The 17409-nt window shown below is 48.7% G+C and overlaps 2 protein-coding genes across 3 annotated transcripts in view; both read right to left on the reverse strand.

Moving 5' to 3' along the window:
• Nucleotides 1-1562: 1562 nt before the first annotated feature.
• Nucleotides 1563-17409, reverse strand: part of LOC147419782 (uncharacterized) — a 130987-nt gene continuing 115140 nt past the window's right edge. For both annotated transcript variants that reach the window (XM_086505654.1, XM_086505655.1), the window contains one exon: nt 1563-2317. In XM_086505654.1, coding sequence (XP_086361780.1) covers nt 1829-2317 — 489 coding nt within the window. In that variant the 3' untranslated portion in view covers nt 1563-1828. The remainder of the gene's footprint in view (nt 2318-17409) is intronic.
• The window catches only part of LOC147419783 (uncharacterized), a 36864-nt gene continuing 22339 nt past the window's right edge, over nt 2885-17409 (reverse strand). Inside the window, exon 2 of the mRNA XM_086505262.1 lies at nt 2885-2999. Coding sequence (XP_086361388.1) covers nt 2885-2999 — 115 coding nt within the window. The remainder of the gene's footprint in view (nt 3000-17409) is intronic.

The following is a 17409-nucleotide window of genomic DNA, read 5'->3' on the forward strand; positions in this document are numbered from 1 at the left end:
AGACCGATTTTAATCTGAATGATTTTTCCCAAATACATGCAAAAGCAGCTTAAGCAAAGGTTGATATATTGGTTGCCATTCTAGAAGCTCACATCTTGATTTTGGCATATCACACCCAAGTGATCAAGATTTTAACAATACTAAACTTTAATATTTCATCTAGTTGGCCATTTAACTGGCCGTTTGGTATCGAGTACTGATAATTATGTCAAGGAAGCCATTCCCAAACATATGCAAGAGCCTAACCACAGACTCTGAAGATTATTAAGGGCTTGCAAAATTTCGTCTTTCTCACGACATAGCAATAGTCACTCATCAAAAAGAGGTACTTGGAAAGTGCATACCACATTGTGAAGTTGTGTCAATCTTTTAAGTTAGTGGTTGGTTAAGTCAATGCTTGCACAAGTTTAGCTAAGGCTCTTGCCTTCTCTTTGCTACAAAATTTGTTTGTTGTTGGTGATCGAAGCTCATGGCTAGCATCCTTGCAAGTCGACTAGGTATTAAATGCACTTAGTTTTGCTAAGTGGGCCATATTATTAAGCAACCAGATTGTACAACAACTTTTGATATTATTGCATGGAGCGTTATAATGGGTCGTGTGATCAAGTGCTCCGGAAAAGTGTCTCAACTTACAATCCCATCGCTTTAAGATTCCAAAAATGCAAGTTGAGAGCAAGAGAGGAAAGATCCCATCTAGATATTGAGAAAAAGTGTATAAATAGCAAAAATTTGCTCAAGTTTTCAAATTCTCCTTTTGGAATTCTGTATGGTCATCAAGTTGGCCATCCCCGGACCCTTGAATAGCACATGTGAATCGGTCATTTACCGTAGAATGCAAAATCAATAGATGTTAGGGTGTCTTCATGTATGATGCTTTTGAGCTCTGTTAGATATTATTATTCATGCCTTTAGGCACATCAGCATCAGTTTTGTGAAAGGCTAGTATGTAATAGTGAATTCTCTCTCTACAACGAGGAATTTGCTAGTTTAGCTTTGGCATTTCAAAGGTCCTCGAAGCATTCAGAAACAATGATTTCACATAAGTTATTGTTGCATTTCTTGCATCACTAAGAACCAAAAACTAACACACCCCTGCAACATAAAGAGATTTCTGCCAACCCTTTGGGTCACATAAAGCAATGGTTTGAGACCACTTTCTCCTAGATGTATGTGTACCGCATTCGTTGATCATTATCATTTGTGTAAGCAAGTTAGATAGACTTTTTCTTGAAGTCATCTGTCTGACCTCCACAACATCGACACTAACTGTTACTGCCTCTTCTCAAGGGAAGAAGTTTTTTATTGTGCCAAGTAACTCATGCCACCTCCGATGCAGCAATAAATTTGAAAGACCTCATGAATCTATCCAAGGAGTCTTGAACTCAAGACATGTTACTCCGTGCACACGGGGCGGGGGGGGTAGCATGTTCATGTTCATAAAAGCTGACGAACCATGTGACAAAAGCCTGACAAGTACTGGCTTCAAATTGGAACTGCCAAACTGATTGAGCATTCTCCTTGGCACAAAACTACAAGCACGCACCTCACTTACATGTAAGTCATATAGAAAACCACAGCTCAACATTAGACAACGCACAAGACGAGCAATGAGGCAATGTTGATGAATATAAGAAGTTGAATGTGTCTTATACACATGAATTCTATCCTTGGAACCTGCGAGCATATGCCATGACTAAGCATCATCATCATGGGGTGCTTAGCAGATTTTCTCTTCCACAAAAGTTGAGGATCTGTACAAATTACAGGTCGTCCAACTTGGCCCTCGTACACGAGTGTTGAACAGCATTATCAATCTGCAAAATGATTGCTAGTCTGCTTTGGTTCTCTTGCAAGCTTCCAGGAGCAATGTTAGCAAGGCTTCACACGTTTGTGAAGCATCCGGTTTATCACAGTCGTTTCGTGCAGATGAGTAAACCATCCAAGCGTGATCAAGCTTGCGGTCAGGTCTGACCACCACAGAACCAGGAGCCTCTGCATCCTCCCTGACAACTAGCCCATCACTTTTGTGGTTGTACCTTAATTCAATGTGCTTCGCACACATCGCCATAACTGCGGGAAGGGGTATGACAACAGGAAGCTTAGTAGGAGCCTGTAGCATATTGGATGCTGTCTCCGTGCTGAAAAGGTACCATGGAAGCTCAGCATGGGCTATGTGCGACATGGTTGAAAATATTTTCGGAGCGATGCTAACTTCTGTATGAAAGGAAACCACAGGAAATTCCCGAGGTAGTGAATGCTTTGCTAGAAAATTTTGCCTCTTTGTGTAAGTCAAGTCTTCCAGTGCCTTCATGTCACCCTGTCAAATAGCCAATTGATCACTTCATTGAACATTAAAAAATTATTTTTTAAAAAATTAAACTTGTTCTATAAACGAAACATTGCCACACGTCAAGCTTCCAAATAAGACCAAAAGGACCAGAACCTTCCAGTGTGCAAACAGAAGCAACAAAATCAAGACGGCAATGTCAAAAGATATAAAGACAGCAGATTTATAAAGACGATGCCTCATTCTCTTCTATAGCCTCTTTGTATGTAGCATTGCTGCTTATGTAGATGATGCAGTACTGACCTGGGATTCACCTCCAGTGTTCTAGCGCACATTAAAACTGCCTTTGGGCAGGGACAGAGGACCCAGTCAAATGGACAATGATGAAAACTTTGCACACAAGAACATAGCTGATAATTAAATGGTCTCACACAGAGATTTGAGGTGAAAGAGAGAAATTCAGCGTAGCACTTTAACAAAAAAAGCCCCCCCCCCCCCAAACAAAAAGAAAGAAAATTCTTTCCCTGAACAGAAAAATCTTTGGAGTCCACATGCATGGAAAAGAGGAAGTGGAAAACCCCATATCCCCCTTCCAATCTAGCCAATGTCTTCATCTCTTTGCCCTTGAGTGCCCAGAAAAAAGAAGTCCTGATCCCTTCCAATTTGAGCAACCAAATCTTCAACCGAGAAGAGAAGAAAACCAACATCCAACCTTGCTCCCATAACAGCCTCTCAGATGCCTGTAAGTTGTAACACCTACCTTTAAGAATAATGGAAGTAGGTCCCTCTCAAGTAGAAATCGATTCTTGTTTTCACCATGGATCCTCTTTCAAGGACTGAAATTGCCCTTATACAAGCTCCATCAGGCCTTTCTCAGTCAGAAAAAAAACTGTTGGGAGTGATACTTGATTCCAAGCACATACAAGGCATCTACTTTTTCAGTTGGTAGGAGCAGCGATTGGCCCGAGTGAAAAAATATTTGAGACAGTATGTAACGACCACCAGCAATCAAACTGTAGAAGACTTAGTCACGGAAAACACGACCACCAGAATAAGAAGACCCGAATGAACGATTCACAATCATAGCACACTTTGCACATGAGGGGCGTATGTAAGAGCCCCGTACAATGCATAGTGCTTATTTAGTTTCCACCACTTAAAGATGACTTAAAATAATATGCACAAGAGAGACTAGAAAGCGAGACAATGAGGGTTGACGATGGGCAACCCCCCCTCGCCACGTGCGCACGAAGAAAATGTATTTCTGCTCAATCCAATGCCCTTAGAATTGAGCTTACAATCAATCAACCTAAGAGTGAGCTGAAGTAGACTCACACTCAGAGTTCACGCAAGATGTCATATGTGCACATGCGTAAACACAAACTACAACATACAAGGAACGTTCCACATATATACAAGAGATAAATTCCGTCCATCTTGGAAAAAGAGCAGTAGTCCATCTTCTTCGTTGCAGTTGTGGTGAAAGAGAGCTTGGAGCTTCAAGAGGAGGGCTGAATTTCCAGGTTTTTAGGTTTGCTGTTGTAAAAACAGCAAGGGAGAGACAAATGAAATGAAATGAAATGTTATATCAAACGTCTTCAAAAGGCCAAAATGACCTATGAGACCAAACTAATACAATCTTGGTGGATCTAATACAATGTTTGGGTACAAAATAACATGAAGTAAAATAAAAGCTAAAATGAACATCAGTGTCCAAGGATGTCCAACATCGGGCGCTCTCCGAGGATGTACTGCATCAGTCGCTGAAGAGTATCATCAATGTCCGCGTTGGTAAATAACCGTACTGGATGTCTCCCATGCCATGCTAGAATAGTCATGATCCTTTGATGGAGCCTCCGTCGATGTCGTTGTGGCCCTCGTAGACGTGGGCGTCTAGCTCTCCCAAGCTCAATAACTCTATCAGTCAATATACCTCTAATACAGGTGGACTTTGAAGTCTGCTCATTTGATTGTTGAGTCTTTGCTCTAAAGAAGTCAGTGATTTTCCTCTATGAATGTCTCCCATTGTCTAATCTCCTTAAGAGACTCTCCGAGTGTTTGCGCAGCTTTAGCAAAAACATTGTGTCTGCTGCTGAAACGAGAAGGGGGATGGTGACGCGAAACTCCCAGTAGGCTGAGAAAACAGCTTCCTGCGAGCTGAGAAATGGGAAGGGGGGGGGCTGAGGCTGGCGGGTGGGCTCGCGCGCTGAGCTAGTAGCGGGCAAAGCAGAGAGCGGGCAGAGCAAGGCAGCCTGAGGGGGGATGGGGGGGGGAGGGGGGGACAGCGAAGGCGAGAGGGGGGGTATGCAGGTGCGTGCGTAGGGGAGGGGGGCGAGGGCAGCAGCAAGCTATGTTCTATAGTTGCTCCCCCCCCCCCCCCCCCCGAACACAGCAGAGATTTACTTCCAAACGATTCACAAGAGACGACACCGCCCGGTGTAGTTCCGTGCCAAGAGGTATTGGCCCCAAAGATTGACGCCCTTTCGGTATTTATTTTTATATTAATCTATGCACAAAGTACAAAGAGCCCGCGGGTGCTCACTCTCAGTCTCTGCGTCCAAATGCTCTGAGAAGTGAGCCCCTAAGGCCACTTATAAAGATTACATGGGATGCCAAAACCAGCGCCCCAAAAGCTTTTAAAATAAAAAGCAAACCGTCCAAAAAGCTGCCAATGCTAAATCAACCAGAGGCAGCAGCGCAGATTGCGGAATTCCGTATAGTGCAACGTCAACGTGTCAGCGCAAAAGGCGGAATTTCCGTACAGCCTGCCACATCAGCTGCCGTACTGTCCTGCCACGTCAACGATCAGCGCAAAATCTGGGCGTTCGTACTGGCTGCCACGTCATTGTGTGTCCGGGCACTGCCACGTCATCAATTTGTGACATACCCCCCTCTTGAAAGAATTGTGATCGCCCTCGATTACGCCTGCAAAACAGACAGAGGCCATAGGCTGTCTTAGTAGACACTAACTGTTAGTACCGACGCACTAGACACGACACATCTAGCACTTTTACAAAAACGACAGTCACATCACATGACAAATCACAGACAATTTCATTCCAAATCTCAGACCATGACCATCGGTAACATATTTAGTAATCCTAGATCCAGTCGGGACCTCACGGATGCCTGATTAACTAATCCTTATTGCAATCGTGTCTATAGAGATTTATGAGACCAAAATGCTGCAGTCATTTCGTCTTTCAGTTCCTGCACTCAAACAAAGTCAAGTACAAATCAATCATTTTTATTTTCAGGAATTCCTGTCATAAAGTCATACAACAGAATACTACTCAGTCCATTAGTATCCTTGAAACCCAAAGGGGACATCAATGACTCTATTCAAATCGGGGTAATTCGTTGACAAAGGAGCGGAGTGAATCCCCTCTTGTGCCAACCCGCTACACTAGATTCACCCTCACTGAATTCGGGGTTCTATTGGAGTAGACTATGCTAAATCAAATGCTTCAAGGTAAAGTTCCAAAATCTGAGGAGTATCTGCTAGGTCCTTCTCCTCAATCCACTTCGCATCCAATGCAACATAGTTCTTGAATTTAACCAAGAACCGCCTAATCACTTTACCTTTTATCTTTCTGTCTTTGTGTGCCAAAATCTGTTCTAGAACTAGTATCTCGTCGCTTTCCTCCACTTCGGATTGCTCATCGGACACATCACCTTTAAAAGGCTTCAAAAGACTCACATTAATAGCATTATGAATCTTCCAAGTATCCAACAGCTTGAGTCTAAAGGAGACCTCATTTATCTTTTCTTTTATCTAGAAAGGGCCATAATACCTCATGCTAAGCTTTGGAAAAAGCCGCTCTTTTCCCTTTTTCTTTCTTAGACCTTCTAGCATACTAAACAACTGCGTACAAAGTCCACATCTTTCTTGAGGCTCGAAGAAGTAACGCTCCACACCTTTCAAGGTGGTGTCGATACCACAGTGACCCATAAAAGGTGGACAATGGCACTCAGTCAAAACCTTTTCCCTCAACGGTCATTTTCTTCATCAAGTAGCCATCCCGTATGGCATATCCCGCTACTACCTCCCCATTGTGTATTCGAGTGAATACATCGAAAAAATCCGGATCTGTGGCATACTAATCAACCATGTCCTCGAAGCTTCTATGATGAATCACGGAAATAGCCAAGACTAGCAGCTTTCGAGAGAAAGCATCTGCCACCAAGTTTTTATGTCCTTGAACATGGACAATCTGGAAGTGAAACTGTGACAAGATGTTAGCCCACCGCATCTGCTTTTCCGAAAGCTGCTTCTGTGACAAGCGTAAACTCTGATGATCAATGAAGACCGTAAAATCGGCTCCGAGCAGATAATGTCGCCACTGAGCAAGAGCATGGATCACTGCCAAAAGCTCTCTCTCATAAATCTGTGTTGTCAATTTTGGCCTTGAAAACATCGGCGTTCATAGGCAATGACATGGCCTTCTTGCATTAAGACCGCTCCCAAGCATCACAATATACTTCAAATGACTTTTGCAAATCCGGCAAAGTCAACACTGGTCCCGTACTCAGTTTTTCTTTAAGTGTCTGAAAGGCAGTCACCTCTGTCATCCCCACAAGAAAGGGTGGTGTCACAAATTGTTGACGTGTCAAGCCAATGAAGAACGGAGCCTACTTCCAGATCCCGGCTGAGGGGTCTAAACCCTAAGTGAAGAAGCAAAAGCAACAAATGTACGGAATCTTGCAGTTCACGTTGACTGATGACGTGGCATCCTGTACAGAATTCCGGGTTTTGTGCTGACATGATGACGTGGCACAACTACACGGATTTCCACGTTTCATGCTGACAGTGATAACGTGGTTGCTTCTACAGATTTCCGTGATTTACGGAGGATGATTTCTAACGCCAGCTTTTTGGACGAGTTACTTTTGCACCGAATGCTTTTGAGTTTAAGGCTTTTCATGTAAACTACTTTTGGGCCTAGGGCCTTTAAATATGAGGCCATGGGCTCATTCTCTGACATGTTTCTAGATGAAGATGCAGAGCGTGGAGTACCAGCTTGTACTGTGTTGATGCTATATAAAGAAATACCAAAAGGGACGCCAATGTCACGTGCACATCTAACCCTATGTGTCACGTGACACATCCAACCCTATGTGTCGGTGGACAAGCTACAGCATGACAAGGTTCAGTTCAATCAAGTCAGTCTAGAATAGGAAGTGATCTAACACTTTTGTGAGTCTGTTCGCAGACCGTGCATGTCCAGACACTTAGATTAGATGCATATCCTCTGGTTGCACATAGCATGATCATAAGCATTCCCATCAGAATCCATGAGAATCCTTTAGGGGAATTTTTCAATGCATTTAGCCTATTTTCCCTATTTTTGACATTTTTCACTTATTATTTTTAAGTGACTTTTGTTGGAAAGTAGGTAGGGCAAATTGAGTAAGTTTGTATATAAGAAAACCCAGGCTAGCACTTTCTAGCAGAAGAGGCAGCAGGAGCACACGCTCAACAGGCAACTTCTCATCAAAACCCAAGCCCTAGCGTTTTTGCTCCACAGCAACCACCTAGCGTTTTTGGACCAGATCAGCCAGCGTTTTTGCTCTTGCAGATCCCTCGCCACAGAAGACTCAACAAGAGACCTAGCGTTTTGCAATTGCAGGCCATCCGGCGACAACAGAACCATTTTCAGCCATAGCGTTTTTTATTTGCAGATCAGCCCCGGTGTTTTGCAGATTCACCGCCACGGAACATCAAGAAACCTCAACGTTTTCAGTTTTCAGCCCTTAGACACCGCAGATCAAGTCCCGAACCTCGCAGATCTCACCTTCTCGCAGTAGTTCCTCGCCGCACGGTCAGTTTCCACAAGGTTTACAGTTTCAGCCCGGAAAACTTAGATTTCAGCATTTGCATTTTCAGCGCGTCGTCGTCGCCATCGACATCGTCACCGACATAGAGTCAGAATTCAGCAGATAAAGATTTGCACATTTCAGCCCTTAGCGTTCTCAGATTTCAGCCCGTCTCATCGTCGTCCTCATCGTCGTCGACATCGTCACCAAGTCCAAAGCATTGTAGAGATTTGTGCAATCATAAGTAGACCGCTCTCGCCATAGAGAGTGGGGCCTTCAGAGGAGGGTTTTACAACGTCTCTGGTGTCGTATTCTCTTCTGTATCTCTTAGTCTCATGCACTTCCATTCACAGTGTCCATTCACTTTGTTTGTGTCCATTGCACTCTCTCACTAAAGGAACGGAAGGCTCTCCCTTCCGTAAGTAAAAGGAACCCTTGAGCACAGTTCGGAGCACTCATCTTGAGCAAAGTTCAAACATTCATTCCGCTGTACCTAACATTGGTATCAAAGCTTTGGCAATGTTCTGTATCACTCAAGGAAAGAACCACAAGAACCAAGAGAATTTTTTTTGCTTGTTGAGGTCGCACGAACCCAAGTTCACTTGGGCGTGTCGATTCCTAATTGTGTTTTTGAAGAGTGACAAGAATCCCAGGAAAGAAGGGCTTGTCCAGCCTCCCCTTGTGCCTCTTTTCACTTATTGAGAGCAGACCGTGCACGTAGCGGCCGGCCAATCCACGTGAGGTGGGAAAACGCAACCTTGGTGTGAGCGCAAGGCCGCCAAGGGGTGCGCCCGCGGAAAAGAGCAGAACTCGGGTGAAGAGAAGATCCTTCTCAAACACAGATTGCAAGCGAAAGAAAACCTCAAGAACCTCAAGACCCCAAGAACCCAAGTTCCTCGTGAACTTAAGAACCAAAGATCATAGTGCATGGTCATCACTCGAAGCGGAATGGATACTTCGCTTGGAGGTGATGAGCATGCGAGAGGGGAAGAAGAATTTTCCCCACCAGGAGGTTTTTCCGACCCTCCCCCTTCCCCATCTACGTCAAGGATTGCACTAACTCCTATGGAAGAGTTGGAGCAGATGTTTATGTACAGGAAGTTAGAACGCGAAGCACGAAATGCAGAAAGAAGGGCAGAATTTGATCGCGAATGCAAAGAAAGAAAAGCAGAAATGGATCGCAGCCACGCACAAAGAAAAAGAGAAATGGATCGCAGACAAGCAGAAAGAAAGGCAGCCATAGAGCGTGAGCAAGAGTTGTTGCGACTCTTTTCTCAAGTGCAGGCATAGATGCAAGAGATTCGGGAAAAGGAGACTCTCTCAGTCTCTTCTTCTCCAAAGCATGACACACATGATTTGCATGATGATACGCATGATGATTTGGATGATAATGATGAGCTTGATGATTTGGATGACACTGACAAGCATGATGATTTGCATGATCAAGATGTGATTTCTCACAAGCATGATGAGTTGCATGAAGAAGATGTGATTGTTCACAAGAAGGATGATGTGTTAGTTGATACTTTCTCTAGTGAAGCTAACCTCATTGCAAATTCGATCAATCACGAAGGATCGATCTTGGCTCTCGAGCCTAGGTCCAAAGCACCCCATCAAGAAGAACCGATCTTGGCTCTCGAGCCTAGGTCCAAACTTCAAAGAACCCTTACAGGAAGTACTATGTGTTCGAATGATTCGTCAGCACGCATTGATTGAGTGTTTCATTTGTGATCATTCCTGTATTTTAGTCAGCGTTTTTATGTGATCCCTTTTCCTAGGCATGACATATTGTACGTTGAGCACGTTTCACTCATGAATGAGCACAAATGTATACGGATTTTTATGTAAGGAAGTAACATTCCATGTCTCTTCCTTGGCATGACACATTCGTAGAACGAGCACATGAAATAATGAGCACTAAATGAACGCGCTCGCTACTGCTGCTGCCCCCCCCCCCCCCCTACCCCTACGCTGCCTCCACTCCTGCCTACCCCAACGCGCTGCCCCCCTATTCCCGCCGCTCCTGCGCGCTGCCCCACAGCCACCCGCTGCCTCCCTCTTGGTATCGCGCTGCCCCGCGGGCCGCCTGCTGCTTGCCTGCACATTGCCATACTCCCCCCATCCCGCTTGCGGTCCCACACAGTATCCAGCTGCTCCAACCCCCCCACCCCCTCTTTTTTTCCTGCATATTGGCTCGTATAGCATTTGTCCTTTTGGGCAAGTGCTCGGCGCTCGTCTGCAGACCTTCTCCACCGCTCGTTCGTTTCACCACAACAGTAGACACAGATGGAGGCCCCAGCTCCGCCCCAGAGAGACTCGCCAGAAGCCCCCTCCCCCGACCCCGCTGAGCCCACCATCCGACTTACTCTTTCACCGACAGAGCAAGCGAGCCTTGCCACAGAGGTAGAGCGATTGCAGGCGACTTTCTGTTATCTGCAAGATTCTCGGCACCCGACCTAGCAGAGGAGAGTTGCGTGACCTTCTCCAGGCCCGCCTTCTCGCAGAGGGGGCAAGATCCTGGACGTGCAGATACTCGGACGAGGCTACTACCAAATCGAGTTTGAGACCTCCAAGATGGCGTCCAAGGTCATCGCCATGAGTCCACTGACCATCCGAGCAGCACGTACCCACTTTCAACAGTGGAGACATGGTTTCGACCCTGCTTCGGATGTTCTAGTAGAGGAGGCAGACATCCCCATCTCGGTCTACTTTCCTTGTTTGCGGAGGTAGTACTTACCAATTCTATCCAGGATCCGCTCAACCATTGGGACTGTCCTGGAGACACCTCGTACGGAAGCATCAGTAGCTGCCAAGGCGGCTGGCGTTCCCTCAGTTGAGTTTTGGTCAGAGACACTCACACGCTCCCGAAGGTTATTCTTTCGCCTCGGGTGAGTGGGGGTTGGTTTAGAAACAGTGTGGAGTATTCGGGCCTCCCGAACCGGTGCTTCATTTGTCGACAGATAGGCCATCTAGCGAAGGCCTGTCCACGGAGGAGGCCTCCACCTACACCACAGCCTCAGCCCCAGCCTGCCAGGGCTGGCCCGCAACCACAGACAGAGACACAACGCACACATGCAGAGCCACCCTCCGCGCTTGGGGCTCCAGCGGAGGAGAGATGGCAGCAAGCCCGTGGTAGACGACGACAGGGGCCACAACGTCAGCCTGGCACTCAGAGTGGCCCTCAGGCGCCTACTCAGCAGGCAGTGGGTTCCCACGGGGAGCCGCTTTGGTCCTCTTGAGCAGGAGGAGGTCCCTGCTCCAGCCCCCACCCCAGCTTCATCCTCGACAGCCTCTCCCCCCCCAGAGTTCCCCCCCTCTTCCTCTTCCTCCCCCCCGCCTTCTGCTCCCGCAGCCTCTTCACCTCGCCCCTCTACCTCTGTCACCCCCTCCCGCCCCTCTTCTCCACCGCTTCCCCCAGCTCCTTCTCCCCCCCCCTCCTACTCCAGCTCCACAGTCGACCCAGGGGCAGGGCCTTCTCCGGCGGCTAGGAGATCTCTTGGCAGTGCCTTTGCCACGAGTCGCCTAGCGAGAGAGGGTCAGCCTTTCTTACGGCCCCCTCTGCAGGTACAGACATCTTCCCTTGCAACTATCCCTCGTGGTCTGAGGAGCATTGACATCCGGCGCCGCTGGGACTTCTTCGACTACCGCTTCACTCGTTTTCTCGGCGATCCCTCAACAGACCATGAGGCAGCCTGCTTCAAGGTCCATGCTCTGTTCCTTGCCGCTAGGGGGACAGAGGCCTTGGACTCAGCAGTTGGTTTCTCCTTTCCCCTTTGCGGCAGGGCCCAGACAGAGTGGACTCTCGACTCAGTGTTGGGATGGTTGCATACACAAGTCCTAGAGTTCTCTCACCACATGGGAGAACTAGGAGTTACAAACATGCTAAAGACTTTGTGGCCATTGGCCAAGTTTGCGATGACACCCCCGGACTCAGCAGGATGTAGGCACATTGTGGTTTACTTCTTTGCTGATACACAGTGTTTGCCATGCTATGTATACATTCATGAGGACTCCTGGACGGAGGAGGTTGCTTTACGCATGGCTCGCTCTCCTTGGGCTTGGGCTAGGCACTCATTGCAGTCACGCCTATCTAGAGGACGCTCGGATGCGGATTACTCCCCATCCAAGCCAACCTCGAAGATAGCCCGTCTAGTTGCTGTGGCAGCATCTGTTCTCTCTCGCTCCCCATGAGGATTGTCTCATGGAACGTGCAGGGACTAGGTGAGCCCCAATTTCAACGTCAACGGGGCCGATTGCGTCAGGAGCTTCAGCGTTGCCTTGAGGGAGGAGAGATTGATCTCCTTATGCTTCACGAGCACCATCTGAGTGAGAGCCGCATTCGGCGATGTGGTCAGCTTTTGCGTGGACGATATGATACTTTTTGGTCACCTCCTTTTGGACCTGGAGGCATCCAGGGTGGGGTATGTATGACTATTGCGCACTCATTGTAGTAGGCCATTGTGGGCAGAGGGATTATAGTGCCAGGTAGGGCTCAGTGGATTATTATGCAGGTTCAGGGTGGCCTAGTGGGTTTCCTGAACATCTATGCGTCCAATGTGGCGAGTGCTCGTGCAGAGTTTTGGTCACAGATTGTTGAGTCTCTGCCGTAGACAGATCATTGGTGCATAGGAGGGGACTTCAACATGTTGGGGACCCTTCTGACAGGATTGGTGGCAGCCATGCTACTGTGCATGGAGTCGAGTTGGCAGCTTGGGAGAGGTTTTGTATGACTCTGAGGGTCTCGGATACATCGCAGCACTCTGGTTTTGTGAGGCTCCCAGACAGTCTTGCCTTCTCTCGATCGGACCGCGGAGTGGGAGGAGTGAATCTATCGCGGATAGATCGCTTCTACACTAGTGACCACTTCAGTGACTTGGGAGGGTCAGTGGGCATCCTAGCAAGAACCTCCTTCCCCGACCATGCACCAATGATCCTCACAGTGGCAGACTGGCAAAGGAGTGGGAGCACGATGCTTCGCATCCCAGAGAGGGTCTTGTTGGACTCAGCACTCGGAGAGAGGGTAGAGGCTCTCTAAACACAGGGCATGCACAGGCACGATTCTCCTATTGACAGAGTGGCCTCAGGCCTAGCTGAGATTAGCCATTTTTTTCTTCAGGAGTCTCTGGCTCGCCGGGCTGCATCGAGAGAGGCGGAGTGGCGTCTGAGACGGGGCATTGCTTCATTACAGAGGATGCAAGAGCAACATCCAGACAGTCCTTGGTTGGAGGAGTAGTTACAGCAGGCTCGACAGGAGCTTGCGAGCACAGAGGAGAGGCGACATGAGTTTGCTTTCCACAGACAGGCATCTCAGTGGACTCAGGTGGGCGACAGAGTGACTGGTGCTTTCTTTGAGACAGTGGGACCTCGGCACTCGCATGCCAAGGTCAGTCAATTGAAGAGGCCCGACGGGTCAGTTGCTTGTTAGCCCGAGGATATGCGTGCAGTTGCTACTGACTTCTATCGTGAGTTACTGTCTGCAGAGCCCCAGTCAGAGCGGCACGATGCATGCAAGGAGCAGGTTTGGGCACAGATGCCTTGTCTTGTGACTGAGGAGATGCGTCAAAGGCTAGAGATGTCGCTTCAGCTTGAGGAGCTGCACACGGCTCTTAGGGCCCTCCCCCGTGGTAGCTGTCCAAGTGAGGATGGGTTGACTCCCAGCTTTTTCTTGGAGTACTGGGACTTGCTTGGCCCAGATCTCTGTAGTGCTTTTCAGTACATTTTGCACACAGGAGTGATGCCTGACAGCATGAGTGAGGGCCTGATCTACATCATTCCCAAGGAGGGTAGCTCCTTGGATGAGATTCGACAGTGGCGCCCCATCACCATCCTCAACTCAGCCTACAAAATTCTTACCAAGGCTCTGAGCTTGAGGATTCAACCACTTTTAGAGAGCCTTATACATGGGACCCAGACACTTCTCGATTTTGAGAAGGCATACAACAAAGTTGACTGGGACTTTCTAGAGGGCACTCTACGCAGGATGGGCTTCTCAGATGCTTGGATCAGAGGGGTGTCAGCCTTGTATAGACAGGCTCACAGTCAGGTACTTTTGGCAGGAGGTAGAGGTGATCGCTTCATGCTTACACGCTCGGTCAGACAAGGCTGTCCTCTTGCCCCCTTCCTCTTTCTGTTCTATGCGGAGGCGATGAGCAGGTTTTTGGTGTCAGAGCAGGTTGGTCTACGGGGCTTAGCACTCCCTATTCGGGGAGATGAGCTACTGGACGCTGAGTTTGCCGACGACTCAGCCTTGTACTTAGATGGCCAGGAGGCCAACCTTCACGGATGTGAGCAGGCTTTGAAGACCTTCTGTTGTGCATCGGGCGCACTGATCAACCGGAGAAAGACAGTGGCTTTCTCGGTTGGTAGTGCTCCTGTGCCAGATTGGATGCCAGGAGAGGGTTTCAGGTGGATTCCCCCAGGGACTGCAGTTCGGTACTTGGGTTGTCAGGTTGATTTGGACTTGTCTCCCGAGCAGCAGATTGCTCCCCTTCTCCTGTCTATCAGGAGAAAGTTGTTACATTGGAGCTCAGCACGACTTTCTCTGGCAGGCAGAGTAGTAGTTGCCAACCAGGTGTTGTTGGCGACTATGTGGTACATCACTTCCCTGCTGGATCTTCTCGAGTTCTTGTATCAACCAGGTAGAGAGGCTGATCAAGAACTTCCTTTGGTCAGGACGTGACACTCAGATAGCCCGAGCCAAGGTGGCTTGGCAGGTCATCACGCTTCCTTGTTCTCAGGGAGGGCTTGGGATCATTGATCCAGCACAGCAGAGCAAAGCCCTTCTTGGGAAGTTCATCGTCAGAGGACTTCTTCCAAGTGAGGAGCCCTGGAAGGAGTTCTTGCTACAGCGGCTTCGTGCCAGGGTGCCTCAGTCAGGAGGTCCTTGGCAACCTTCGACCAGATGGATCTTTACAGAGATGCGCAGAGTTGGTTTGAGCAGGAGACTGAAGGACCGCTTCGCTGTGAGTTTGCTTCGATCTTGGGAGCTCTTACGGCGTGGCCTGGAGCAAAGACAGCCGACGTGCACAGAGGAGCGCCTACGGCAGCCCCTCGTCGGGAACCCCATGGTTAGCACTCAGAGAGGCCACTTGGTTGGTAGTCGGCCTCATGTTTCCTGGGGTCCCATGGCAACAGGTCCAGCGCGCTCTCTAGGTGACTGGCTAGAGTTCACACGTTTGTCAGAGGAGTGACTCCAGCTACAGGGCATGAGAGGGGTGCAGAGCATGTGTCAGGACATCTCAGAGTCAGTTCAAGCTGAGTGGCTCACGCCTCTCAAGCCAGTAGCACCCCGGTGGATGGGAGCCTTCACACGACTGGAGGTTCTCATCTCAGTCAGGGCCTGCTCAGAGACTGTCCCAGCCCTGTTCTTCGAGCTTCAGGGTAGGGGACGACTACAGTGAGTTGCAGTAGAGGCCCCGCAGGTAGCAGTGTTGTTTTCAGAGGATCCAAGTAGTGGGCATCTGTGGGAGGACTTGCGTCATAGACCCTGACCCAGAAGCTCTTGAGACTGGACACTGGAGGCTGTGGGCTTGGGAGTGTTGTCCACTGGCATGAGTACAGTGGGATCCTGGTGAGTGGCTATGGAGGGACCCCTTCTCTTCTGCAGACCACCCAAGAGTCCCCTTCTTTCAGTACACTGTTCGACTGGGACGTCATATACTGGCAGCACAGAGAGAGGCCTGCCCCGCTCCAGCACATCATTGGCAGGAGGAGGGTCTCACAGTCGAGTTCTTGGCAGCCTTTTGGGAGAGGTTGTGGGACTCCAGACAGCCGAGGCGAGTCACCTTGTTTCAGTGGCTGGTCGCACACAAAGCTACAGCAGTAGGGAGCTGGCTAGTGCATAGTGGTCTCTCGGCCCCATGTGCAGCTTGTGACCATTTGGTGGAGAGTCAGCGTCACTGTCTTTGGGACTGTCCCTCGGCCCAGCAGGTATGGCTATGAGTTCTTCGGTTGATGCTTGTTCTCTCCACGGCTCGAGAGTACACTTGGGGGGCAACGGCTTGGTCCACCCTCACAGGCCCGGCACTTTAGTTTGAGCTATCTTCCACCAGTAGGATGGTAGTGATGCAGGAGGGGCGACCTACACTCCAGCATGCTACAGAGCTTACTCCACAGGAGTGGTGCAGTGAGAGAGAGGAGTGTTGGGAGCTCATCAGTGGCCTGACACTTTGGTTCATCTGACGGGCCCACTGTTTCCGCATCTTTGAGGCTCGCCTTGTGCCACCAACAGAGACTGTTCGTGACTTTTGGCTAGAGCTGATCCATACTCTCAGAGGACAGCTTGAGGGACTACAGAGCAGCTCCGACCGCATGCGGGAGCGCCGTGAGGCTTTCCTTCGACTCTGGCGCCCTGGGCCTTTCTACACCATAGTCCAGGGTGTGCTCAGATGGCACTACCGTCCACCTGTGTGGCTCTTCCCTCCTCCCATCTCTTGATTAAGCCTCATTGTATATATGTTTTTTTTTCATTGGGAGAGTCTCCCCATCATGTTTGTTGTAGCCCTCTCTTGCAGAGGCGGTTGTAGCCCTATGTGCAGTTTTCATTAACTAATAGAAGGATCTTTTTCTCAAAAATAAAAAAGAGCACCAAGCAAGGGCATTTCTGTTCTGAATTGCCACAGTTGATTGCTTTAGATCAGAAGAACAAGATTCGATCTCATTGTTTGCATTTGTGTGGTGAACGGGTTGGCACTCCGTCTATTTGTTCATCTACATTGCATGCACAGTCTTCTAGGAAAACAAGAGTTTTGCAGATTTGCCGCGACGGAACATCAAGAAACCTCAGCGTTTTCAGTTTTCAGCCCTTAGACACCGCAGATCAAGTCCCGAACCTCGCAAATCTCACCTTCTCGCAGCAATTCCTCGCCGCACGATCAGTTTCCACAAGGTTTACAGTTTCAGCCCGGAAAACTCAGATTTCAGCATCTGCGTTTTCAGCGCGTCGTCGTCGTCGTCGTCGTCGCCATCGACATCGTCACCGACATAGAGTCAGAATTCAGCAGATAAAGATTTGCAGATTCAGCCCTTAGCGTTCTCAGATTTCAGCTCGTCTCGTCGTCCTCCTCATCGTCGTCGACATCGTCAGCAAGTCCAAAGCATTGTAGAGATTTGTCCAATCATAAGTAGACCGCTCTCGCCATAGAGAGTGGGGCCTTCAAAGGAGGGTTTTACAACGTCTCTGGTGTTGTATTCTCTTCTCTAACTCTCAGTCTCATGCACTTCCATTCACAGTGTCCATTCACTTTGTTTGTGTCCATTGCACTCTCACTAAAGGAACGGAAGGCTCTTTCTTCCGTAAGTAAAAG

Source organism: Adiantum capillus-veneris, chromosome 29 (assembly GCF_014529385.1).
Source record: "Adiantum capillus-veneris isolate H3 chromosome 29, ASM1452938v2, whole genome shotgun sequence".
NCBI classification, from domain to species: domain Eukaryota; kingdom Viridiplantae; phylum Streptophyta; class Polypodiopsida; order Polypodiales; family Pteridaceae; genus Adiantum; species Adiantum capillus-veneris.